General features: G+C 58.1%; 11 protein-coding genes across 11 annotated transcripts; 6 read left to right on the top strand and 5 right to left on the bottom strand.

Annotated features, from left to right (window-relative positions):
- Positions 1-565: 565 nt before the first annotated feature.
- WHR41_08113 (uncharacterized protein) lies at positions 566-6292 on the top strand (the record flags this gene model as incomplete). Its single annotated transcript, XM_069376717.1, has 3 exons — positions 566-994; positions 1057-5588; positions 5645-6292. Exons 1-3 carry the CDS (start codon positions 784-786, stop codon positions 6290-6292), a joined length of 5391 nt encoding a protein of 1796 aa, XP_069227161.1. The 5' UTR covers positions 566-783.
- Positions 6293-6848: 556 nt separating this feature from the next.
- Positions 6849-8234, bottom strand: WHR41_08114 (uncharacterized protein; the record flags this gene model as incomplete). Its single annotated transcript, XM_069376718.1, has 1 exon — positions 6849-8234. The coding sequence occupies one exon, from the start codon at positions 8232-8234 to the stop codon at positions 6849-6851; it is 1386 nt and encodes a 461-aa protein (XP_069227154.1).
- Positions 8235-8873: 639 nt separating this feature from the next.
- On the top strand, positions 8874-10935 carry WHR41_08115 (uncharacterized protein; the record flags this gene model as incomplete). The annotated part of the gene is made up of 4 exons (XM_069376719.1): positions 8874-8905; positions 8992-9117; positions 9170-9806; positions 9859-10935. 4 exons carry the CDS (start codon positions 8874-8876, stop codon positions 10933-10935), a joined length of 1872 nt encoding a protein of 623 aa, XP_069227155.1.
- On the bottom strand, positions 10600-12312 carry WHR41_08116 (uncharacterized protein). The gene is made up of 2 exons (XM_069376720.1): positions 11979-12312; positions 10600-11921 (listed from the first exon to the last, which is right to left on the bottom strand). Exons 1-2 carry the CDS (start codon positions 12027-12029, stop codon positions 11292-11294), a joined length of 681 nt encoding a protein of 226 aa, XP_069227156.1. The 5' UTR covers positions 12030-12312; the 3' UTR covers positions 10600-11291.
- Positions 12266-13610, top strand: WHR41_08117 (uncharacterized protein). The gene is made up of 4 exons (XM_069376721.1): positions 12266-12305; positions 12390-12592; positions 12676-13004; positions 13070-13610. Exons 2-4 carry the CDS (start codon positions 12523-12525, stop codon positions 13373-13375), a joined length of 705 nt encoding a protein of 234 aa, XP_069227157.1. The 5' UTR covers positions 12266-12305; positions 12390-12522; the 3' UTR covers positions 13376-13610.
- Positions 13611-13725: 115 nt separating this feature from the next.
- On the bottom strand, positions 13726-14733 carry WHR41_08118 (uncharacterized protein; the record flags this gene model as incomplete). Its single annotated transcript, XM_069376722.1, has 1 exon — positions 13726-14733. The coding sequence occupies one exon, from the start codon at positions 14731-14733 to the stop codon at positions 13726-13728; it is 1008 nt and encodes a 335-aa protein (XP_069227162.1).
- A 262-nt stretch (positions 14734-14995) lies between these two features.
- Positions 14996-16301, top strand: WHR41_08119 (uncharacterized protein; the record flags this gene model as incomplete). The annotated part of the gene is made up of 3 exons (XM_069376723.1): positions 14996-15165; positions 15239-15833; positions 15912-16301. 3 exons carry the CDS (start codon positions 14996-14998, stop codon positions 16299-16301), a joined length of 1155 nt encoding a protein of 384 aa, XP_069227163.1.
- Positions 16302-16393: 92 nt separating this feature from the next.
- Positions 16394-16720, bottom strand: WHR41_08120 (uncharacterized protein; the record flags this gene model as incomplete). The annotated part of the gene is made up of 1 exon (XM_069376724.1): positions 16394-16720. The coding sequence occupies one exon, from the start codon at positions 16718-16720 to the stop codon at positions 16394-16396; it is 327 nt and encodes a 108-aa protein (XP_069227132.1).
- Positions 16721-17965: 1245 nt separating this feature from the next.
- Positions 17966-18826, top strand: WHR41_08121 (uncharacterized protein; the record flags this gene model as incomplete). Its single annotated transcript, XM_069376725.1, has 1 exon — positions 17966-18826. The coding sequence occupies one exon, from the start codon at positions 17966-17968 to the stop codon at positions 18824-18826; it is 861 nt and encodes a 286-aa protein (XP_069227131.1).
- A 414-nt stretch (positions 18827-19240) lies between these two features.
- WHR41_08122 (uncharacterized protein) lies at positions 19241-20923 on the bottom strand (the record flags this gene model as incomplete). The annotated part of the gene is made up of 1 exon (XM_069376726.1): positions 19241-20923. One exon carries the CDS (start codon positions 20921-20923, stop codon positions 19241-19243), a length of 1683 nt encoding a protein of 560 aa, XP_069227134.1.
- Positions 20924-21699: 776 nt separating this feature from the next.
- Positions 21700-24121, top strand: WHR41_08123 (uncharacterized protein). The gene is made up of 5 exons (XM_069376727.1): positions 21700-22231; positions 22284-22313; positions 23114-23278; positions 23332-23402; positions 23461-24121. The coding sequence occupies exons 1-5, from the start codon at positions 21989-21991 to the stop codon at positions 23741-23743; spliced, it is 792 nt and encodes a 263-aa protein (XP_069227133.1). The 5' UTR covers positions 21700-21988; the 3' UTR covers positions 23744-24121.
- The last annotated feature ends 723 nt before the right edge of the window (positions 24122-24844 follow it).

A 24844-nucleotide genomic window follows, 5' to 3' on the forward strand; every position in this document is an offset into this window, starting at 1 on the left:
GGCAGTTTAGATTGCCTGGGCTGACGCTTCACTCATGCAGTGGCTCAGGGGCCGCAGGAATACTCTCCGCCCGTTGGAGGGAGATCCTGGCTTGTCACTCGCAAGCTGCAGGCGGCGCTGTGTTTCACAGGCCGCAATGGAGGTACGCGCAAAGGCTACCTCTGCGGCGAGGAGGTACACATCATGCGTGCAGGCACACCGGATCGACGCGCGGGCGTCGGCGGTGGCGTGTGGAAATGTCTAATCCGGGCCTCGCCTCGTCGGGCACCATTCACTACTCCCCCCAGAGCGCAGCAGCACGGCGGAGAGTTTGCGCTTGCAGGTGCCTTGTTTCATCGCGCGGCGCACCCTTGTCGCTCCACGTGAGCGCAAGATTAAACACTCGTCTTTGCCCGTTTGGTCGGCGTGCTCGGGCTCTTCGCCGCGCAAGGTTCGCGGGCCCCAGCGACCGGCAGCCCTTCGCGAGTCGTGCGGACATCGCCATCTCCAGCCCTCCACTGCCATTGCGCCCTCCTCGCTCGCTCGCCGCGCCATTGCACTGTGACTCGCGCGCCGGCCGCAACCTTGCCGACTCCCTCCCTGCCCGCCGCCAGCTCTGCGACGCCCATCGCGTCCTGCCTGCCTGCCCGTCACTTCTTACTCGCCGCGCTGCCTCACCGCCCGATCGACCGCTAGCCGACCTCTCGCTGCCCGCTGCCCGCGTGAGACATTATTTGCAGTTGCCAGGCTCCAGCTTAGCGCGCTCGCGCGCTCCCGGTAGCAACCGGGTTTGTTCCAGACAGCATGCAGGCCGACGCAACCGGCTCCATGGACGACCCTGCCGTCCCTGAGAGTCCTGCCAGCGGCACCTCTTCTGCACCCACACAACGCCAGCGTTCGCTCACCGCAAATGCGGCGGAAAGAATGCGCTCCAACCGCAGCAGCAGTCGCATGAGCCGTAGCACGCCTAGCAAGCACGGCGACGACGACCCGAGCAAGACCGCGGTCAAAGTTGGTAAGTCGCGAGACCCCAGGGTAGCCCACATGTCCGATATTGGCTAATCTGAATGACTTTAGTGGTTCGAGTGCGACCGCCTCTCAACCCTACCGACCCCGGCTACGACCTCATACCGCAGCGCTTTCGCGACTCGACCTGCGAGGTCTCTTCGAATAAGAGCTTGGTCGTGCACTCGCAACAAGGCAAGAAGCCATTCTTCTTCGACCACGTCTTCAACGAGGATGCCACCCAGCAAGATGTCTGGGGGTACGTCAACGACAGCGTCAACTCCTTCGTTCAGGGCTACAATGTTTCCATCCTCGCGTACGGCCAGTCTGGATCGGGAAAGTCGTACACGATGGGCACAGCAGGCCCGCAAGAGCAGGGCGATCCGACACACATGGGCATAGTCCCTAGGGCGGCGCAGACCCTGTTCGAGAAGCTCAATGGAGGTCCAGCGAGACCAGCGTCGGGTATCAGGACCCCAAAGCGATACTCGGTGCATACCTCTGCGCAAGGGAACAATGGGAACAGCGCCGACCGAAACTGGACAATCAAGGCCACCTATGTTGAGATTTACAACGAGCAACTTCGCGATCTCCTCGTGTCAGAATCAGTTCCCCAAAGCGATCGCGCGACAGTCGCGATCCGCGAAGACACGAAAGGACGAATCCTTCTGACCGGCCTAACCCAAACAGACATTACCTCTGCGGACGACATTTACAGGGCTCTCGCTTTCGGCTCATCCATTCGTCAGACTGACGCGACTGCCATCAATGCCCGCTCGTCTCGCTCGCATGCCGTCTTCAGCTTGAACCTCGTCCAGAAAAAGACGGAGGTCAGCATGGGAACAACCCCAAAGAAGGACAAGCGCATGTCGGTGCCGGTCGAGAACGCGACACCTACCGAGAGCATAGTGACGGTAGACAGCAAACTGCACTTTGTCGACCTGGCTGGCAGCGAAAGGCTGAAGAACACCGGAGCGACCGGCGACCGCGCAAAAGAGGGCATCTCGATCAATGCTGGACTCGCCAGCCTGGGAAAGGTCATTTCGCAGCTTTCTTCGAAACAGGGAAGCAGTCACATCTCATACCGCGACTCTCGGCTGACGCGCCTATTGCAAGACTCTCTTGGAGGCAATGCTATCACTTTCATGATCGCCTGTGTCACGCCGGCTTCCTTCCACATGAACGAGACCCTGAACACCCTTCACTACGCCCACCGAGCACGCGCCATCCAGGTGCGACCCGAGATCCAGCAAAATCACGAGGACGGAGACAAACAAGCGACAATTGACCGCCTGCGCGCCGAGGTCGCCTTCCTTCGGGACCAAGTCCGCCATTCTGAGCACGGTCTTGACCGATCGGGTAGCTTGCGCAACGGTCAGGTTGACCGCACAGGAAAGCAGCAAGCAGAGATGCAGAACCAGCTCATGGATATGCAGGAAAACTACAATGCGCTCAGTCAACGCCACGCGAAACTCATCTCCGAGATCTCACGGGCTCGGGACGATGAGGACGCAGATACACCTGTGTTGAAGGAAGCCATTGGCGGCAGCGCTATGGAAAGATTGAAGCGCTCGAACAGCTTTGCCGAGGCTGTCGAACAGGTCGTGCTTGAGTACGAAAAGACGATCCAGAGCCTGGAGATCTCGCTATCGACGACTCGCGGAACGCTTGCTAGCACCGAGAGCTCGCTGCTCGAGAAGCAGACGCGTATCGCTTACATGGAAACGATTCAGCAGCAACTCCAAGCCCGCCTTCAGAAAGCCACCGACCGCGAACAAAACAGCGAATCTTACCTTCGCGACTTGGAAGCCAAGATGGAAGGGTCTGCCACAGGCGAAGAGCACAGTGCTACAGTCATCGCCGAGCTTCGGAAAGAGTTGTCCCGCACCCGCGAAAACAGCAGCAATGTGGAAGAATACGTCTCGACTCTTGAGGAGCGCCTGGCGGAGGCTGAGCAGGACCAAGAGATTATGCAGCGCGACATCGACCGTCTTGAGCAAGTCATCGAGCGACAGAGGAGCATTGGACGTCTGGACAATCTGCTTTCCGAGTTGGACAATGTGAAAGCCAAGAAGAGCTCGCCTGAGGAAGCTGCCCAAGAGGACGCTCCGCAGAAGACCAATGGCCACAGAGACAGCTACGACCCGTACAGGCCAGTCTCCACCAGCGCTAGCTCAGCAGACGACGTTTTCACCGACGCTGCCGCGAACCGTTCAGCCATGGCATCTCGGCAGGACGATGGGCCAGCACTCGCCCCTGCTCCTGAAGTCACCGCTCAGCCAGGATCACCCGCGACTCTACTTGCCCCCCGCAGCCCGGCACAAGACGACTTCATGGCCGACAAGCTCGAGAATCTTACGCAGGAGCTCTTCGACCTTCGCTCTGAGCACGAGACCGTCGTCACCGACTACGACAACCTACAGCAGAAGTACCAGACCGCGTTGGAGACGCTCGCCAAACTCGAATATGACAAGGAGTCGACGAAGACCCCCACGACTGCGTCTGGGAGCCGGCCAGAGTCTTTTTTAGCGGAAGCGGGGGTGAAGGACGAGGAGAAGGCCGACCGAAGCGGAGAGCAACCTTCATCCTCGCGGTCCTTGTTGGAGGAGCTTTCGTCGCGTGGGGAGTTGACTACTGGCAGCGACGGCGAGACGACGCCGCGTGGCAATTCTGATGAGGACGAGCGCCTGAGCATGCGCGATGAAATCGCGGTGCAGGATGATGCGCCGCCTGTTGTGAATGTGGCTAGAGGCGAGGAGACGGGTGTCAAGAACCTCAGACGTGTCAACGCGGAGAAGGACGCTTCCATCCGCGAACTCACGCAGAACTACAAGAGCTTGGCGGAAGAACACCACTCGGCTCTGCTGCACGTTGAAGACCTCAAGCAAGAGCTCAACCGCTTGTCTTCCATGCGCCCTCCCGTCTCGCCCTCTGTCGCCAGACCCGTATCCCCAGGCCTGCCCAGCCCAAGCTATGGAAAATACAACCCTCGCCGCAAGTCCGAGGACCAACTTGGCTCTGACAGGGCTTCGAAGAGTTGTGCCTCGCTGAAGAGCATCGCTCTTGATAATCTCGAGAGCGATTCTGTCGCGAGGCACAACTTCGAGCTCAACCTCCACCTCGTCATGACCGAGCTCCACAGCAGGTCCGACAGGGTGCAGAGTCTGGAGGCGGAGCTCACCACGGTGAAGAAGGAGATGGAAGGCAAGCAGGCCATCATCTCAGGCTTGACCAGAGAGCGATCGAGTTTGAAGGCCAACAGCAGCAGCGTCGACTTCTCGGTCGTCGGCCAGATGCGCGACCAGCTGATGGAGAGCGAGCAGCAAATCCGCAACCTGCACGAGCAGCACGCGGTGAGAGAGAAGGAGTTCCAAGATCAGATCGATTCTCTGAAGGTTGGCCTCGAGCAGCACCGTGAGAACACAGTCGCTTCTGCCAAGAGAGCTTCGATGGCGGGCGATGAGCACATGCCAGGGTTCTTCCCTGAGACGCCGGCGCAGGAACTCTCGCAAGCCGAGGCCGGCGCGCCCCGTTCTATCAGCGACGACGCACAGGTTGCCAATGTCGAACACTTGCAGTCAGAGCTGGCTGCATGGGAGACTAAGCACAACAGTGCTATGGAGAGCATGAAGGCTTCGGAAGCCAACCTGCTCAACACAATTTCAGAGCTGCAGGAGTCTCTCCGTCAAGCCGAACAGGGTACGGGCGGCCCGCGTGGACTTGGCATTTCCGGTGGCTCCATGTCCGATGACGAGCGCACCAAGCATCAAGAGGTCGTTGATGCGCTGCAAAGGGAGGTTGACGAGTACAAGACGACTGCGAACAGCCACGTCGAGAAGCTGTCCCAGCTCGAGAAGTCGTATTCCGAGATCCTCGCACAAGTCGACCAAGACTCGCAGTCCCGCGAGCTCACCGAGAAGGAGCTCAAGACTCACAGAGACCTTGTGTCTAACCTCGAGAACCAGCTCGACGTGCACAAGAACACGATCACTCTCCACCAGGAGAGCCTGGAGAGCCTGCAGGCTTCACACTCGAAGGAGATCGACGAGCTCAAGGCTTCGCTGGAGAGCTCGCAAAAGGAGGCCACGGAGCGCGATGCGGCTACCGAGAACAGACACAGCAGCTCCATTGGACTGCTCCAGGCTGAACTCACTAAGTTGCAAGGCGAGCATACTGCTCTCCTCGCCGCTGCCGCCGCTGCGCTCGGCACGTCGACCGACTCCCACACTCTGCGTTCGCAGATTGAAGGTCTGGTCGAGGAAGGCAAGGAGCTGCACACTCGCCACACGAAGACGACCAACGACCTCAAGACCGTGCAAGAGGAGCTGCAGACGTCCCAACTAAAGAGCGCGGACTTGCAGGGCCAGTTCGACGCCGTCAAGGACCAGTTCGAGGCGGCGCAGAAGCAGCTCGACACCGTGACGAAACGCGAGAAGAAGAGCTCGAGGCTCGTGGAGGAGCTGGAGGAGCAGCTGAACAGCAACTTCGACTCGCACCAGGCGGCTACGAACCGCTTGAGCAGGATGGAGTCGGAGAATGTGCAGGCGAGGCAGGAGTTGGAGCGGGAGCTGGAGGAGTTGAAGTTGAAGAACGGCAACTTGGAGGTAAGATCCTGCTTGAACTATGTTTTGTTGAAATGCATTACTGACAAATATTGCAGCAACAAGTCGCTCAGTACTCACGACACTCGCTGGCTTCCGACCGCGGTTCCATCAACTACAACAACCGCGAGTCACTCTCCCCCGAGGCTGCCGCCATTGCCCTTGCCCGTTCATCCTCCCAGCAGTCCGCAGCCCGCAAATCCGGCGGCCCCCCAACAGCCCTCCCAACACCACCTCCCTCCATTCCCCTCCCTGCCCTCCCCGGCTCCGAACGCGCCACCTCCCCAATCCCCGGAAGCGGCTCACCCCCCGCCTCCCGCCACGCCTCCAAAGACGGCGCCGGCGCCAGCGCGGGCATGACGCAAATGATCGAGGACCAAGAAGCGCGCATCCGCACGATCGAAAAGCACCTCTTCGCCGAGAAGCAGCTGACGGCGACCCTCGAGGAGGCCCTCGTCGACCTCGAGACGTCCGCCAACCGCACCAAGACCGACATGGACGGCTGGAAGCGCAAGTGCCAGAGCCTGGAGGACGAGCTCGTCAGCTTGCGCAAGGAGCGCAGCAACTCGCGCGCCAGCCTGCAGGCCGTCGAGGAGGAGCGCGAGATGCGCGTGCGTGCCGAGAGGGCGCGCACGGCCCTCGAGCAGCGCATGATGGAGCTCAATGCGCAGAAGAAGAAGAAGAAGGGCGGGCTCAACTGCTTCTAGGCGGGCGGTGGGGCGCGCTGCTAGATGGAGGGAGAGTTTGTGTGCTCGCTTCTTCTGGCGTCTTTTTCTTGCGCCGAACGACGGTTACACGACGACGATATACGGAGCGCTGTTTGATTGTTTGTTTGAATTTGGTAATCTGTCCTTTTTTTTCCGGAAGATCGAGTCCACCCTCGAATATGCGGCCTTCCCTCCTTCGGCCACTCGTCCGTGATGAGCTGTTGGAGAAAGGGGGGAAGGCTCGCGTCATCAGAAGTGGACTCTTTGCTTTCTTGGTTTAGATCGCCCATACCCCCTTCTTCGAGCGTGTTTATTCTGCTAGGATGTAGAACTGTAAGAAAACTGTGTATATGTTTTGACCTTTCGACTTGATCACTGCCTGAGTGTTATTGAAAACGTCTCTGTCGTTTGCTGTGCATACGTGAGACCACAGCTGGATGAAAATCATTCCAATGAAAAAATGCTATCTACGTTGGGTATCTGGTGTCTATCTCTATCGTCTAAGTGTATGTGTATGCTGTGCTCATCGCTCGAGTCTTTCGATGGCTACAACATCTCACTTCCTCTCCACCCACGTCTGCATCTTGATCCCATACACCGCCGTCACAGCGCAGAACCCGCCCGCTATCAGCGCGAAAATAACACTAATCGTGCACTGCAATCCCACGCCCACAGAGTCCACCAGCGGGATCGTCACGCCCGCCGCCACCGCCGAGAAACTGTACTGGACCAAATACTTGCTGGCGATGGCTTCCTGCCGGCAGTGGGGCATCACTTCCGCACAGTAGGTATTCAGGCCCGCGAACGCAGCCAACACGCCGGCGGCGATGATGCCCGCGAAGACAATGGGCAGCGCCAGCCCGCCGGCCGACCGGTCGATGCACCACCCGTAGATCAGCGAGGAGGCGGGGATGACGAGGAACCAGCTGACGAAGCCGCTGCGCAGGCGGTCTTGGGGCAGGCGGAGCCCTTGCCGTCGGAGGATCCATTGTCGGACGGTGCGGTCGGAGAAGCGGCCGCCGATGAGCGTGCCAGCGAGGAAGCCGGCGGCGGGGGAGAGGTAGAAGAGGCCGGAGGTCAGGGGGGAGGCGATGCCGTACTGCGTCTCCAGGATGTGGCGGGGGCTGGCGAGGAGGGAGTATTGAGACCAGCTTAGAAGGCCGGCGGCGAGGTCGGCGAGGAGGACGTTCGGGAAGCGGAAGAGTTTGAGGACGCGCAAGGGGTTGTAGACGTCGAGGACTTGGGAGAGGGTTGGGTGCGTGATTGTAGCGTTTTGGCCGCCTTTGCTGAGGAAGAGGAGCGAGAGAGTGAGGCAGATGGCTAACATGCCGCATTGGACCCAGAGGATTACTCGCCAGGTTGTGTAGGTTGTGATGATGCCGGCAACTAGGGGGCCGAGAGGCGGGCCCAACACGGTGCCCGAGAGGAACAGGCCTGTGGCAGTGCCTCGGCGCACGGGAGGAAAGAATTCGGCCAAGATCGCTTGTCCTGTGACGTGGAAGAATGTTCCTTGGAGACCGGAGAGGAGACGGAAGGCCATGAAGTAGCTCAAACTTGGCGAGAAGGATGCGGCAAGCGTCCATGCAAGCAATGCGATCACACAGCTGTTCCAAGCATAAAGGCGGCCGATGAGAGGTATGAGCGGCCCCCAAAAGAAAGTGGAGATGCCCATGAGGAACAAGATTCCTGCACTGGAGGCGTTGACCACTTCAGATGTCGTCCCGAACTCATCTGCAATATCACTCGCTGCTGAGAACAGCGACGTGCTGCTGAAGGTTGCCGTCAAGGCAGTGAAACTTGTAGCGAAGACCACTAGCCATTTTGTTGCTGTTGACGCGTTGTACCCTGGCGATGTCTCTTCTAGGTCCACAACCGGCGGCGTCGTTGATGATGCTACAGGTGCTTGCTTTTCGAGTCGTGCCGGATCAGCCTGAGGATCCATGATCGTCGTGCCACGAGCAACAGAGTGAAGGCAAATACAGTTTAGTTGGCGCCATCAGGCACAATATGCGGGAGTCGATCATGTTATATGACAGAACCATCTCGGCGACATCGCTCTCACACGACAGCAGGTGGGTCACTTTTCGGCAAATGGCAAGTTTTGGCCGGAACCTTACAAGGCGAATGCAGATCGCTGCAGACGCGATCGGGCGGTGTCAGAGGCCGTTTCACCAGGCAGTACGGGCTCCATTCTATAGTCAATCAATGCCGTCAGTTATGGCTGATTACCCTCCGCGGGAAACAAAATTCCGTCTGCTTGCCACTAAAAACGTTGGCCAGAACATGAAAGCGATCATGGAGGCTCGCGAGGAGAAGACTTGTCGAACAAGTTCAAGTCAATTACGACGGTGTTTCCTCCGGGGTCATGTGCTTGGTGACTCTTCACCGCTCGGGGTCACGGTGCTGGGCGCTGCAATGAAGCTGTCAGGTGCAGGATGTGGGAGGGCGTCTGGTGTTGGTGCAGTCGGCGCACTGGCCTCAACGCCGACGCGTCTCGGCGAGAGCGCACAACTCGCCGGCCGGCCACCGGCGACTTGAGCGTCACCCCGAACGTCTCGTCTCATCACGCAGCACGCTCGGCATGTCCAGCACACCGTCGAAACGTCCAATTGCGTAAGTAATTTCGGAAGCTAATTGTGACAACGGATCGTCCTCGAACGTGGAGTCGTCGTTCCGCATGCTAATTCATCGCGAGCAAGGTGTCGCGAATGTCACAAGAAGAAGGTGAAATGCTCCGGCAACGGTCCACCATGTACGGCGTGCTCCCAAGCTGCACTGGATTGCGCCTACCCTGCTCGAGACAAGAAAGTCAAGATCGGCCAGAGGTAGGCATGTTGATATTGATATCCTTCTAATTGATGACTTTAACGCTGTCAGATATCTGGACAATGTCCTTGAAGAAAACCGACGCCTCTCTGCTCTTGTCGCAACTGGAAGCCCAGTTGATGCACGAGCATCATCAGGTGCAGTCTCATCACAGACAACTCCAAGAGCCGACAATGCCGATCGAAACCCTGTGCTCGAAGAGCATCCGTGGTTCATCGTTCATGATGACCTGCCCATTTATATCAACGAAACTGCAGATGGAGCGTTCGCGACCCGGCTTCGTCAAACAGCTTCGACAAAACCAGTGAATCATCTGCCTCGCGTCCACTTCTTGAGCGATGATACGTTGCGATCTCTGTCAGAAGCGGCCCCCGTCTGGCCCAGCGCATCTCGGCTTCGCTTCTTGGTCCATACAGCTATGGAAACGGCTTGCAAAACGTGGCACATCGTCCGCAAGACTGTCATCGATGGAGACGTGCAAAGCCTAACAAACGATCCTGCTTCCATCAACTGGCTCACCGCGAGTCGATTGTGGGCATTAATGGCTATTGGCGACGCCTTTTCGTCTAGATGTTCGCTTCCAGACCAGCCATTCCCTGGAGCCGTGTTTTGGGCTAGAGCGATGCAATTAGTGAACATGCCAATGGAAAGACCGCGACTTGACTTGGTTGAAGTTCACATTCTACTCGTAAGTGTTGCTCCTTGAAAGTAATGATGAGCAACCTCCTGACCCAGTCTAGTCATTTTATGCTGCTTTAATGAACCGTCGCCACACTGCAGTACAACTTTCGGCAGAATCACTACGGATCTCCGTTATTCTCGGACTTCACATTGAGATAAGCGACACCCAGCTCAAAGACCCAATATTGCGAGAACACCGTTGTCGACTGTGGTGGACCGCGTACCGATTCGATCGTCTGTGGGCGGGACGAATCGGCGTCCCTCCCTCAATTGCGGACGAAAGCATCGAGATTCGATTACCGTCAGATGAAGGCTTGCCAGCGAGCTCTGGCGACTTTCGAGATTCTGAGCATCTGATTATGTCTGTCCGACTTTCGCGGATGCACAGTCTCTCGATCAATACGCTCTACGTCTGGAAACGTCAGCTAACATCCTTCTCTGAACGGGTCCAGGCAGCGGTACGATCACTGAGAGACTGGGCAGAGGAGCTCCCGGAGCATTTGAAGTTGAAATCTGATCAGCCAGTCGAGCCAAGGGTGCAATACCTGCACCTATCTTTCAACCAAGCCGTCATCGTAGTCACCCGTCCAATCTTACTGCATGTATTTCGACAAAGCCTGCCCCGTCAATCTAACCAGACAGCTCAAACGCAACAATTCTCCGACCCCGCTCTTTCTCTAGCCACAGCATGCGTGCGGTACGCCCGACAATCCATGGACTTACTCAAGCGTTCCTGGGCAGACGGCACATTCCTCACCTTCGACTACTTCCACGTGCAGTTCCTCTTCTCGTCCGCCACAATCCTCCTCATCTCCGCTCTCCTCCAAGGCGCCGGCTGGGCCAGCGACCGAGAGGACTTCCTGCTCGCCTGCTCTTTCCTCCATCAACTCGAGCAGAACGGCAACATGGCCGCGAAGGAATTCAGCGCGCACGTAGACGCGCTCAAGTCCATGATCTTGGAAGATGCTGTTGCGGGAGATGCGGCAGTCGGACATCCGGTCGTGGCCGAGAATCCGCCCCTGCAGGATTTCCTGGATTTTCCTGAGATCGATCTGGATTTCATGGAGTCTGATGCGCAGTGGTTGGAGTTTCAGGATGTGTTTTGGCCGGAGATGGGGTCTGCTCCGGGGCCGTGATGGGTACGAAAGATCCTTTGCATTGATGAAGGACCACATCTTCATACTAGCAGTATTATTTTTTGCCTTGCAATTGATGAGAACCCATTTCAATGCTGCAGGCTTGTTCTTGGACTTGAAGCATGATCTCTCAAAATTTAGCTGAATTTTATCATTGGAAGATCCCATCGCACTCCGATTCAGTATCGTAAACAATTTGTTTCGAATGTTCTGCCATATGTATGCCGGTGAGAGTACCTGTAAGACCGCCGTCTGTGCCGAAGTTCCCAAAAATGCTGTCAATCCTCTCGTAGAAACGCCGGAACACCTTGCTTTCGAAAACATATCTCGTCTGCCACTGTCGCTGAAAGAGTTTCTCAGCTCTTCAAAGCCTCGAGCCTTCCTCTCATCTGCGCCATCATCTCCTCCGAGTCCATTTCGTCTTCCTCCGCCGCCGGTTCCGTCGGCTGATCCACCGGCACAGCCGGCGCCTGCACCTTGTCCTTCAGAATCTCCCCAAGCACCTGATCAACCTCCGCCTCCGCCTCCTCATCTTCGCCCTCAAGCAGCTCATTGTTCGGCAAGCTATCCTCCACCATCTCCTCGATAATCCCCGCCTTAACCAGCTCCTGGCTCAGCTCCTGCATCGTGCCCGTAAGCTCCGGCAAGCGCACGAGCGAATTGACATCCTTCATAATCCCCACGGAGCTCTTAATCGAGCCCTCGATCTTGCGCATCGCGAACGCCTCGTTGACCTGCATGCCGACGCTCTGCAGCGTCGCCTTCGACGTCGCCAGCCGCGCCTCCTGCTTGCGCACGCGCAGCAGCTCTTTGGCGAAGATGCGCGTCTCGGCCGAGGCCTGCTTTGCTTGCGAGGGGTTGCGCTGCGCGCGCTTGGAGGCCTGCAGGATCAGGTTGCGCGTCTTCGATTCGAGCGTCTTGAGGTTTTGCATGTCGCGGTCGAGGCGCCGGGTGTTGGAACGGAGGAGTTGGTTGCATTTGCGTTTCTGGGGTGAGTGTTAGTGGGGTGCTTCGTCTTGGGTAGATTGGTGATGGAGACTGACTTGCTCTTCGGGCGAGGGCCCGTAGAAGAAGCGGCGGACTGTGTCGGCCATGGTGGAGTGAGAGATTGGCAGATGTCTGAATGTTCAAGGTAATTTGTGTATGTTCATTGCATGGCTATGAGAGAGGGTGAAGCGAATGGCCGGCGCATTGTTGCTCTTCCCCAGATCAGTGCCTGACTCTTGCGAGGGTGAAGTGAGGGCCGCGGGCGCGGCTTGGCTGGCCTGACGTCGACGTGGGGCTGGAGCCTCCATCCCATTTTGAGCAGTGGCAGAGGACGGCGAGCAGCATTCACGACAGCTACGTGATACACCTTGCATTGGCGAAAGGTAAGCTGCATCTAGCTTTGGAGGCTCTCACATGCTTCATTATTTTTCCAAACCAGAATTTGACTGACAATCATTGCCTCACAGCACCGCATTCAAACCCACGAATTCTGCCGGGTTCTCGTCGCTTCTACCAGCAATCAACCCCAGCCTTAACACACTCCAGCTGCCCACGACATCCCCACATCTCTTGCAGCAAGCACACCACAACACAGACACAATGGAGCAGCCCAAGAACACCACCGACGCAAAGATCGCCGGCGCCGGCTCGGCCGCCATGGTTCCTGAGGGTAAGTCGCGAGCCGCCTGCGCCGAGGCATCTCAATCACTCAATCACTCAAACCAGTCGCATACTGACACAACCCCTCCACAGTCACCTGGGCCCAGCGCTCGTCCGCCACCGAGGCGGAGAAGAACCACGTCTTCCTCGCGATCATGGTGCCCGACGTCTCGCCGCAGAACATCAAGCTCGACGTGCAGCCGACCTCGCTCGACTTCACCGGCTACTCGGACTCGAAGAAGGCCAACTACCACGTGCACCTCGACTTCTACAAGGAGATCGACCCCAGCGCCAGCAAGACCAACCACACGTCGCGCGCCGTTGAGTTCGTGCTGCAGAAGAAGGACCTTGAGGTCGAGTACTGGCCGCGCCTGCTCAAGGACGCCAAGAAGGTGCACTTCTTGAAGACGGACTTTGACAAGGTGAGATATATTTTTCCGCTGGACTTTTGTGAAAATGGGGACACTAAATACTGACAATTTCCCAGTGGGTCGACGAGGACGAGCAGGACGAGGTCAACGAGGACGACGACTACATGTCGCGCATGGGCGGCATGCAGGGTATGCAGGGCATGCAGGGTATGGGTGGCATGGGCGGCGAGGGCGGCTTCGGCGGCATCGACTTCTCCAAGCTCGGCGGCATGGGTGGCATGCCCGACATGAGCGGCATGGGCGGCATGGGCGAGGACGACGGCGAGGAGGACGACGAGGACATGCCCGAGCTTGAGGAGGAGGCCAAGGGCGGCGCCGCCGCTGCAGACGCCAGCAAACCCAAGGTCCAGGAGGTCGAGTAATGTGCATAGGCCGGGATACAAAAATTGTGACGAGTCCTACGACGGTTTCTGTTAGGATGCACGGGCTGTGGCGCTGGTTCTCTCTGCTATATATGTGTAGCCGCGAATGCTTCGCTGTCGTGTGGCTTCGGAACATTGGGAGCCCGTTACGCTGCGGCTCCTCTAATAGTTGTCATTCAACTAAGCAATCCTAAGAGACGAGAAAATTAAGCAACGAAAAATCTAGCCCCCAAGATGCAGACGTCCCATCATGAAGAAGGCCCCAGCGCCACCGATGCACATGCCTCGCAAAACCACCTGCGATCGCTTAATGCCCAACCCCCAATCCTCCCACGTCCCAAACAAACCTCCTACTTCCCAGGATTCTGTTCGAAGTTCATACTATACCCCCCACTCTTCTCATCCTTCTGAAACTTAAAGTTCTCCGTGCTCAGCCCAAACGGCTTCAAGAAACTATTCCCCAACCCCTTCAGCTTCCCCATCATCTCCGCCATCTCCCTCTCCCGCGCCTCATCCAGCCGCGGCCTCAGCGCCGCCGCGCTCCCCTCCACCCGCTTCCTGTCCCCCGCCCCGAGCGCCCCCGCCATCCCCGGCGAAAGCAGCACGCGGTAGTCCTCCGCCGCGCCCTGCAGCTCCGCCCAGCCGCCTTGCGCCGTTTTCGCCTGCGCGCGCCGCGTCAGCAGCTTCGCTTGCAGCTTGCGCACTTCGCTGAGCGTGTGGCCTGATTGGCGAAGGTTCTCGATCCGCGCTTCGAGCTCGTCGTCGACTTCCTCCACGACCTCCTCTTTCGCCCCCTCCCCCTGCCCCTGTCCCTGCGCTCTAGGATCCTTCTCCCGCACGACAGGCAGCCGCTCCAACCGCTCCAGACAATCCAGCCCTTTCCCCGCGGCGTCCGCGGCCGCGGGCCAAGCGGACAGCTTGAGATTGCAGGCGGCGATGTTGGCGCGCAGCACGGCGACTTCGTAGTCGAGGTACGCGGGGCAGAGGGCGAGGGCTTGCTCGTAGGTTTGGAGCGCGTTTTCGTGGCTGCCGGTGCTGAAGAGGGTGTTGGCGCGGAGTTTGAGGGCGGTGGATTCGGCGAGGAGGGAGGACTCTTCGGCGGGTGGGAGGCGGTCGCGGTTGGTGAGGGTTGGTGGGGAGGTGGGTTTGGAGTCGGGTTGGGTGGGTTCTGAGGGCGAGAGGGCGGGTTCTGTTGCGGTGGGTTTCTTGGGTTCGGGTGGTTGGTTCTTGGATGCGGGCGAGGTGGTGGAGGGGTCGTGGTCTTGTTCGTCTGGTTCGAATGATTTGAAGGAGTCGGCGTCGGAGGATGGGTAGTCTGCTTGGTCGTTGGGCACTTCTGTGCCTCGGTTTGGTGCCATGATCGTGTTTTGGCAAGAGAATCCTCAGGCGATAGTCTTGTCAGACGAGACGCCAGCCCAAAATGTTTCCCACCTTCACATGCACGACCTCGAAGCGTGACGTCGTTCCCTCCGCGGGGAGCTTCACCAAACGCGAACTTACGTGCGCGCAGCCAAACCGCGTTTCGCGATCTCCAAAAGTAACATTTTATCTCTTCACCTTCTTTCTTCTCCATAGCCTTTTTTTCAATTGCTCCAATTCAGGAGCAGGAAACTCCACACAATGTCCGACCCGCACGAAAACCGCTTCGCCTCTTCCACGCACACCGCCGAAGACCTCCTCAAGCAACAAACCGTCGGGCTGGTGCACCTGTCCGATTTCCGCAAACGCCGCGCCGAGGCGATCGAGCAGAGCAGTGGGACTAGCACGCCGGGCGAGACGAGTTCGAGTCGGTGAGTCCTGTCGCTCCAAAGCATTTCTTAGTTTTTTTTGGGGAAATTGAAGGGCTGATGGGCGAAAGCGCAGAGAACAGACGCCTCAAGCTGCTGCAGCGGCGGGGTTTAAGAAGCGGAAGAAGGGGAAGGCGAAGGGGATTGGGTTGTCGTTTGGAGGGGAGGATGAGGAAGAGAACGGGGACGATGGGGAGAAAGTGGGAGGAGGGGGAGTGAAGGGTCGCGGCGTCGTGAGCAAAACCGCCGGCGGTAACGAAGATGGCGAGGAAGACGAATCGCAACAACCCACAACGGCGATCAAAAAGCGCCTCAAACCCAACAGCGCCGTCGCCGTGCAAGCCAAAGCGCAGACGAAAGCATCGCTCGCGCGCGAGGCGTCGCTGAAAGAGACGCTGCGCAAGCAGTACCTGCTCACGAACGAGGCGGTGCGGGCGACGGAGTTTGCGCTGCTGTTTGTGTTTTTCGAGGCGAAGGAGATGGCTGGTGGGAAAGTGCGGCTGAAGAAGGGGGATTTTGTTTGGTTGTTTTTGGAGAGGGCGAGGAAAGTCGGGATTGAGCTCGGAGAGAGGGGAGAAGGGCCTGCGGGGTTGGGGGCGAGGAGGAGAGAGTGGGCGAGGATTGGGGTGGATGATATGATGGTTGTTGTGGGGGATATGATGGTGCCGCATGTGAGTGTTGACATTGATGGGCATGATCTGCTTGTCTATTGGTGTATATGTGCAAACGCTAACGGAGTTTATGTGCAGCATCTCGACTTCCACACGCTCATCCTCAACAAATCTGCCGGCTACAACGGCGTTCTGTTCCCCTTCTCTTCCGAACCAACGGCCGCGACACCAAAGCACCTCATCCCCTCTGCGGACGGGTCATTACCTACGGCCGATGTGCCGGAGCCCAAAAGCGGCTTGTTGACCGCCGACGAACTGAAAGACCAGCCTCCCGCCATCCCAGACTCCGAGTTGGAAGGATTCGATCGCGACCCGTCTTTGATCAAGGTCGTGGACCGTCGCTGGTATGAGAAGAACAAACACATCTACCCCATGAGTGTGTGGGAAGACTTCGATCCAGCAAAGGATTATTCCGAGGGTGGGAAGAAGGATCGTGAAGGGAATGCGTTCTTCTTTTCGTCGAGATGATCCTGAAACAGCTCTGGCCTTGTGACGCTCGAATGGTTCGGCAGCTCAGAGGCTGGCTTAATGTTGTGTTTCTTGTGCGGTATCCGGCGTTCTCACTTCCAGCCAATCATGGCGATGAGCAACACGATCAGAAGGACGAGCGTGATCGGGTTGAACAGGAATAGGGCGACAGCCGCCGGGCTCATGAGGCCCATGACCACGTTCGTCGCGCAGCGGCTCAGGAACTTCTCGATTCGTTTGACGAGAGTTTGCGCTCGCTTTTCGAAGTCTTTCAGCGAGGGTGTATCGGCGTCGAGATACCAGCCGGTGGAGTCGCTGGACGTGCGACGCAGATGGCGGGGCCGGAGTCGGGGCGAAGAGGAGGGCGAGGATGCCGGTGTCGTCGACGACTTGGCGACGGGTGAGATGATCGCAAACATGTCGGCTGGCCGGCCTGTCAGGAGGAATGACGTGGTGTTCATGTTGCTTGGTGTCTGGTTGTCGTGGTGGCAACAGACAGTCGTGTCTCTATCGACCTGGTTGATTCTTCGAAGCAGTATCGCAAACGATGCAAGACAGGATGTGAGACAGTTCCCTGCCACAGAAGGAATGGAAGCGGCTGCAGGAATGAAGAACGTCGCCACCCACGAAGACGGAGTGGTATAGCGCAGGCCTCTATATACCAACCCGCTCATATACCCACATCCCAACAAGATGCTTACCCTACCTCACAACAATGCGGCACGATAGCGGGGCACGCGGGGCTCTCATCTTCTATCGTTCACGCGCGCGATGGGTCGGAAGTGAAGACGTCGGTTGATGTGGTTGCAATCGGCAGCGTGTCAAACGAGCCCCCGTCATTGGCCGGCAGGTTTAGCGACGCGCCCCGGTCAGCGCGCGCCTCGCCTGCGCGTGCGCCGAACGGGTGGTGGTGAGGGGTCGGCCGGCCTGAGGCTCAGCGCGGGAGGTATATCTTCGCCTGATCTTCGCCGCCTCTCGCCCACCCTCCTCTCCCACCAGAGTTGCCCTGAAACCCACCCGTCAAACGGTGGTCCGCCCCGTCCGTCTTGCCCGCCCAACGTCGCGCGTCACTTGACATCCTGATCTCGTCCTGAACTCCGGCGCGGTCCATGGCGGCTTCAATGTCTGTGAGACGGCGGGGCGGTTTGATGCGGGCCCACATGGATGTGATGATTTCGCGTCTTCATGGAGTGCTAGGCAGTTATCGTTCCTCTGCTGACTGTGGGGTTCGGTGCGTAACATGCACTTACATCATTCCATCTATTACATGATTGGCATGCATTTCCTTAGCATTCTATACATAGCAAACATCCGTCTAATCAAGCCCCTGAGGCTCAAGGCGAGGCCAGGTTGAATCTCCAGGCACGCGTGAGACTTGGTCGTGATAGCCTCGGTCCCTGTCAAACGTTCCCATCCCACCTTTCAGCCCAGCAACGCACGGTGACGTCTCCGCTAAAAAGTCTCCAGACCCCACCATTCGCTAGTCCGCAATCGACATCTTCACCAACGTTTGACTCAGGTCTGTGAACTCACGCATTCTTTTGAAGTCACTTTTCAGTCACTAGAACAAATTCGATATACACATCAACCATCGTTTCAACGACAGCAAATTTCAGCCTCACCAGCACATGCCCAGTCATTTTCCAAATACCAACCCACCCACCATGGCCCCAACCCCACCCCCCATCCTCGCCTGCCTCTTCGACATGGACGGCCTGCTCCTCGACACCGAAGACCTCTACTCCATCTGCACCAACACCCTCCTCGCCGAATTCAACAAGCCCGCCCTCCCCTGGTCCATCAAAGCCCAACTGCAAGGCCGCCCCGGCCCCGCCGCCTCCGACATCTTCTTCCAGTGGGCACAGCTCCCCTGCTCTCGCGAGGAGTACCTCGCGAAGCAGACCGTGCTGCAGCGCAAGCACTTCCCGTCCGCGGCGCCGCTGCCGGGCGTCGAAGACCTCTTGCAGAAACTGGGCAAAGCGCAGCGCGAGGGCAAGGTGGAGATGGCGCTCGCGACGAGCTCGCACAGGGCGAACTTCGAGCTGAAGACGGCGCACCTGCAGCACCTGTTCGAGGACTTCCGGCAGGAGAACAGGGTCCTGGGCGACGACGCGCGGATCCCGAAGGGGCGGGGCAAGCCGGCGCCGGACATTTACCTGCTCGCGCTGGAGACGGTGAATGCGCGGCGGCGGCTGGCGGGCGAGAAGAAGGATATCTTGCCCGAGGAGTGTCTTGTTTTCGAGGACTCGGTGCCGGGCGTTGAGGCGGGGAGGCGCGCGGGGATGCAGGTTGTTTGGTGCCCGCATCCGGAGCTGTTGAAGGAGTATAAGGGGAGGGAGGAGAGGGTGTTGGCGGGGTTGATGGGGGAGCATAAGGAGGTTGAGGAGAAGAACGAGAGTTTGGGGGTTGCGAAGGCTGATGGGGAGGTTAAGAAGGGAGCACCAGGTGAGGAGGGTGATGGGTGGGGCGTGTTGCTGAACACGTTGGAGGGGTTCGACTATGCGAGGTTTGGCATTGAGGTGTAGATGGAGATGGCATTAGAGCGATATAGGATAGAAGTGAGAATACCACGGGGCGGAAAAGCTTCGAGTATACAGATTTAGTAGACTGCTGCATACAGTTGAGCGTCGTGGCGATGTATTCTAGAGCAAGCTTAGTCTGACTCTGGAGACGTGCTACGCTAATATCTTGCGCGGCTTGCGCGGTTCTGGTTGAAGGTTGAATCCTCGCGCCATGCTCTCAGTCTGCTAAGTGACCTAGTCCAGCGTTTGCCTTGTCGTTTGGTCCCAGGTCTCAGGAGTGCTATGAGATCCATATGTGCGGACGAATAGTCGACTCGAGCCAATGCAGTTTAGGACTTTCTGCTTTCGGTGCGAGGCCAGTCCTTCACCGGCGTCTCTGTTATCGCGACATTGTGAGAATGTTACACCGTCTCAATCTCAGCCAGCCGGTGCAGTCTGCGCTCCTCCTTTGGCGGCATTTGCACCCGCGTTGCCGCCACCAGCATTGTTCGCCTGACCACGCCTCCCGCCACGACCACCTCTGAACCCGCCACGACCACCACCACCACCGCCTCCAGATCCTCCACCCCCTCCTCCACCGCTGCTACCTCCGCCGCCACCTCCACCAGCTCCTCTATCTCTGAACTCAATCACTTCCACAGCACCCTTCGCCACGGGAACTTTCTTCGCCTCGACCGCCTTCTTAAGGCCCTCTTGCGTTTTGAAGACTGCAATGGCCGTTCCTTTCCTCGGATCGATCGTGACATTGTTCATTTCGCCAAACTGCGCGAGCGCTTGCTGGATCAAAATCTCCGTCATGCCTTGGCTCGGGTTTGCATGCTTGAGGTAGGCTTTAGGTGGACCAGTGGACTGTTGTTGATTCTGCTGGTTTTGCTGCTGCTTGTTGGATTGCGGAGCCGGAGACGAGTTCTTCGGCTGCGTGGGCGGTTGCTTGTTGTTATTCGTGTCGTTCGCTGCCTTCTCTCCGGCACCTCCTGACTGCTGGTTTCCGGCGGCTTTGGGTCGGATTCCAAGGTCTTTCTGCAGCATCTTCTTGATTCCTTCGGCGTTGTTACCTCGCTGTCTCTGGGCCTGTCCACGCTGTCCGGCTTGGTTCGCCGGTGGGTTCTGCTGCTGCTGCTGTTGCTGCTGTGGTTGAGCAGCAGCGGCGTTGTTGGCGGCTGCTTTTGCGTTCTGCTGGCCTGCTCCTCGCTTGCCCTTAGCAGGCGTTTGCGCGGCCTTTTGCGATGCGTTACTACTAGCAGCGGTCGCCGCAGCAGCATTCTGTGCTTGCTTTCCACCCTGCTTGCTCCCACCCTTTCCACCCTCTTTAGCATTCTGCTCCTGCTGCTTGCCCTTCTCACCCTTTTTGCCCCCAGCCGCCTTCGCATTCCCTTCATCCGCCTGCTGTCCCTTCCCATCGCCCTTGCCCTTCCTCTCTGCCTTCTCCGCCTTACTCGCTGCCGCTTTCGCCTTGTTTGCCTTCCTCTCCCTCAAATCCTCAATCAACGGCGTGCTCTTCACTTTCCCGCCATCCTCATCCTTCTTCTCCCCTCCCGCCCCCGCACTATCAATCGCCGCCGCCTTCGGAATCGGCTGCGTCTCCGCCTCCAGAAAAGCCATATACTCCGCGTCCTGATCAATCGTGCCCTGCCTGTTATCCGCCCTTGGCCTCTGCCTTCCCTGCGCAAGCGGCACGCGCTGGTTCATCGCGAAGCCCAGCGTCGGCGCCGCGCCCACGCCCTTCCACGTCCCCGCCTTATCCCTAAACGCGACGGCCAGAAACCGCGCCTCGAACTCCCGCACCAGCGTCTCGTTCAGCACGTGCACGTAGCACCGCCCCAGCTCCGGCATCTTGTGCGCGCTCTTGGGCTTGCCGGCCCGGAACTCGCGCCAGTCGACGCGCCCGGCGTTCAGCTTCCAGTCGTCGCCGAGCGTCTCTTCGAACTCGGAGAGCGTGAGGCCGGGCGGGAGGCGGCGGATTTCGAGCTTGAGGCGCGCCGTGGGCGGTTTGGGGGGTGGAGGGGCGCGGGCGGAGGCGGGGATGGGGAGCACGCCGCCCCCACCGCCGGAGGAGGAGGGGGTGGGGTTGGAGGATTTTTGGAGGACTTTGGGGGGCATTGTGGCGGGATGCCCGGTCGGGAGGAGGGTGGGTGCAGGTGGGTTGAGTGTTTGGAGAAGGTTGGGGTGGTTGTGATGTGAGGCAAGCGGGAAGGAAGGGCAGTGGGGCAGCTTGCGGTGAGTGAGGTTTTGGGAAGGAAGGTTCGACGAGGTGGCATGTGATTGTTGTTGTGCTCTAGTGATCCTGATGCTACATAGATGTCTAGTATCCGATGAGAGGGAGTTTTGATACAATCGCTCGACGCTTGGAAAATTTCTCAAGCGAATGAGCGTCCTATCGACGGGCTTATGTTCGTGATTTTTGTGCGTATGAACTCGTCGTTTCCCATGTCTCGTCGACGAAATACGATAGCACGCTCTGAAGTATTTGATGTCAATAATCTTTGGTGATCTTGGCCACTGCACCATAATGTTGAGCATTTACTTGCTCTCTACAGAGGAGATATGCTCTTTCATCAAAGGGTCCGTGAATTGTACAAACGTTGGTGCAGAACATAGAGCCACACGGGAGTTTACATGCTAAGGGAGACATTTATGGTAACAATTGAATCGCACCGATTTTAGATGCTTCACGCATATCTGCGAAATGCACAATTCGGTTGTTGCGAGCTTGCTTCTGAATTAAAAAGAGAATGATCCTTTCTTCCATGTCTGCCGCATCAGTGAAGTGAGGCGTCTCGGCCAAGCTGCCGTGTTTTGACTCATGCGGCCCGGCCAGGCAGCTTCCAGGGCGCAGCCTCCTTTCGCCGCGTCGCGCCAGATCGCCTGCTCCCACCACTCCACAACATCAACCTCCACCCATCACACTCTCAACAACAGTGCTTCTCCCATCGGCACGCGTTCTCAAACTGCCATCGCGCGCGCATCTCGTCTTCTGATCGTGCCATTCTTCGACCTTCGGTCATCACCACTGCCAACTCACTGCCGATCACTCCTCAACAGGCAGCCTCACGCCCTCACCTTTGCTTTTCGCAACAAATCATCAACTTCAACCAGCGATCGCATCAGCTTCGCGCGCATCTCACCAAGCCTTCTACTTCTACGAAACCACCACTTATCATCAACATGTCTGGACAAGGAAAGCTCGACCAGTCTCTCGACGAGATCATGAAGGACACCAAGCCCGCCCGCGCCGGTCGCGGCCGTGGCCCTCGTCGCGCCGCTGCCGTCAAGGCTGCTGCCGCCACCGCTGCTCCGGCTGGCGGTGTCTCCAAGAAGACCAAGGCTCCTCGTGCCGCCAAGGTTGCTGCACCCGCTGCCCCGGCTGTCCCCACCACTGGCGACAGCAAGATCATCGTCAGCGGTCTTGTAAGTCACACCTCACTTGCATCATTGTTCGCGCAGTGCTAACACTTTTCAGCCCGACGATGTGAACGAATCGCAGATCAAGGTATGTTTTCGGACCGGATGAGCGGCATGCGATTTTTCTCGACGTTTCCCGATCGTACCTACCTTTCCGCGCAATGAAACGCGTAGCCTCTTGAGGACGAGGCCTTCGCTTGCGCCTTCTGATGCCTTCTACGGCCAGAACATGGACCTCTGCTCGATTCGAGTCAAATCCGCTTGCCAAAGCGCGATACTCCCGAGCAGCCAGCGTACCTGAACTATCTCCTGCAAGAGACCAGAACAATCGCTGTTGGCTGGCACCCACACGCGCGTTCTTGGTGCAGTGAGTCGCGAAGAGCATGCACGATCAGTGAGCAGAACAGCACGTGTACATCCATTTGGGCAACATTATGGATCATTGGCACACTCTTTCGCATGGAGTACAACGCAAATTCGTTTTCGGGGACGAACTACACGGCTTGGCTTAATGGCTACGGCGACTGGATTTCCAAAGCGAAATGTTGCAGTTCCGAAGGAACTCAAGTCCAGCGCACGACATCCGATTTCGCGGTGATTCGCGATCAGAGGGCTCTTGGAATGCACACATGGACGGAGACCGGGATGAAAATTCTGGAGAGCCTGCGTGTGGTTCCATCGGATGTCTGCCCGTTGTGAGGCTGGGATTAATCACGCGCTGCTGTCTGCTCACTAATCATTGCCTCTGCCTTCTCTTACAATCTGTAACTCTGGAGACGACTGGTTCGGAGGTTATTTCACGACTCGACACGGCTACGCGGCGTCAACATTTGCGAACGGGCTTGAAGCCATATCACACAGAATTAACTGACATGAGCATTCGTTCAGGACTACTTCAGCAAGTCTGTCGGTGCAGTCAAGAAGGTCATGCTTACCTACGGACCGACTGGCCGCAGCCGCGGCACTGCAACTATCGTGTTCAGCAAGCCAGGAAGTGCCGCTCTGGCCGCGCGCGATCTCAATGGTGTCAAGGTCGACAACCGTGCCATGAGGGTATGCCATCCCAGCTGCTATAATATTTCGCGCCAGGCACTGACTCCATCCAGATCGAAGTCGTTCTCGGCGCCAACAACGTTCCGGCCGCTGCCGCTCCCAAGAGCCTCGGAGATCGCATTGCGTAGGTCTCAGCTGTACTCTCATCATACTTCTTTACTCCAGAACTGACAATCCCAAAGTAAGCCGAAGAACGCCGCTCAGGAGAGCAAGAAGGGCGCTGCCGCGAAGGCCGCCAAGCCCGCCGCCAACGGCACCGAGGGCACCGCGAAGAACGCCCGCAACAACAAGAAAAAGTCCGGCCGTGCTGGCAAGCCCAAGCCCAAGACCGCCGAGCAGCTCGATGCTGAGATGCAGGACTACTTCGGCGGTGGTGAGCCCAACGGCGCCGCCCCGGCTGCGAACGGCACCGCTCAGGCTGCTCCTGCCACCAACGACGATGCCGCTATGGACGAGATCTCTTAGGCGAGCAAGCAGCGTTCTTCCAGTAGGCGAGGACCTATCGGCAACACCGTCCTGCATCCTTGGCTGCGAGACGGGTGACGGAAACGACAGCGTCTCTGCCGGTCCCACGGCGACTTTTTCCTTTTTTTTTTCTTTCCAATTGGCATGTAGGAATACCACTAAGCAGAATGCGACGAACCCCGGGACTGTGGAGGACAAACGGCGCGCCGGAGGCAGGCGCAAGGAATTCACGGAGTAGTCGCTTTTAGCGTGCGAAAGCTCATCATCAGTAGTAGTAAACAACAACGTGGCGGGCGACGGTCACCCGTTCAATCACAGCAGCAGTAGAGCTTACACAGAGCTGTCTTTCCCAATTTGAGCACGAGATAGTACCTAAAACCGTTCCTTTTTCCAGTACACAAACAGCTCGACCATCTTAGACTTTCAGCCCCCTCTCGAACTCTACGTCGTATCCTCAGTGATTGGCTTCGAGAGCCCGGCTCCTTCCTTCCGTCACCCTATTACCAAACACCCAGCACCGGGGAAGCTCTGCGCATACAAGCCTTCAAGCTCATGCGGCTTACCTTATTCCCACTGACCCGCGCTCGAGATTCCTGCGCCGATCCGCCGCCCGGCCCAGCTTAGCTACGGTAGGTAGAGAGCTGTCGCGGTTTCTCGGTCGTAAGGGATCGAGCAGCATCCATCCCTCTGAAGGCGCAACGCCACATCACCAGCAGCGTCGCGAGCGCACCCGATCGATGCCGCAGCTCCTTCTCGTCACAGAGCAGGGGTGCGTTTCGAACGACACGGCTCGGTGGCTCGATCCATCGAGTTTGGAGAAGGACTCGCGGACAATCACTGCGCGAGCGGTCGGGTTTCCCTCGGAGCGCCCTGCAGCGAGCAGCGAGCACGGTACCTACTATGTAGAGTGCACGCATTTGTCATCCGCCCTCTCGATCGGAGCATGGGTTCGCGAGGGCGAGGTTCCAGAAGCGCTCGGCGGCTGCTGTTCCCTCGCTGCTCGTGTGGCTCGCGGGGAAGCTGGGAGGGCAGGCAGACGTCACCCCACTTGCCCGCTTGGGCTGCGTTTCGCGGTCGGGGGGTTTTGGGGGCACGGGAGAC

The sequence above is a fragment of the Cladosporium halotolerans genome (assembly GCF_011745625.1).
Source record: "Cladosporium halotolerans strain TM138-S3 chromosome Unknown Sca29, whole genome shotgun sequence".
Taxonomy (NCBI): Eukaryota; Fungi; Ascomycota; class Dothideomycetes; order Cladosporiales; family Cladosporiaceae; genus Cladosporium; species Cladosporium halotolerans.

Coding starts and splice junctions, on each gene's coding strand:
- WHR41_08116 (XM_069376720.1), bottom strand. CDS start 12,029: ATGGCCGACACAGTCCGCCGCTTCTTCTACGGGCCCTCGCCCGAAGAG. Junction 11,922..11,978: donor GGCCCTCGCCCGAAGAGCAA/GTCAGTCTCCAT, acceptor CACTCACCCCAG/AAACGCAAATGCAACCAACT.
- WHR41_08117 (XM_069376721.1), top strand. CDS start 12,523: ATGGAGCAGCCCAAGAACACCACCGACGCAAAGATCGCCGGCGCCGGC. Junction 12,593..12,675: donor GGCCGCCATGGTTCCTGAGG/GTAAGTCGCGAG, acceptor ACCCCTCCACAG/TCACCTGGGCCCAGCGCTCG. Junction 13,005..13,069: donor TGAAGACGGACTTTGACAAG/GTGAGATATATT, acceptor ACAATTTCCCAG/TGGGTCGACGAGGACGAGCA.
- WHR41_08123 (XM_069376727.1), top strand. CDS start 21,989: ATGTCTGGACAAGGAAAGCTCGACCAGTCTCTCGACGAGATCATGAAG. Junction 22,232..22,283: donor AGATCATCGTCAGCGGTCTT/GTAAGTCACACC, acceptor AACACTTTTCAG/CCCGACGATGTGAACGAATC. Junction 23,403..23,460: donor AGCCTCGGAGATCGCATTGC/GTAGGTCTCAGC, acceptor ACAATCCCAAAG/TAAGCCGAAGAACGCCGCTC.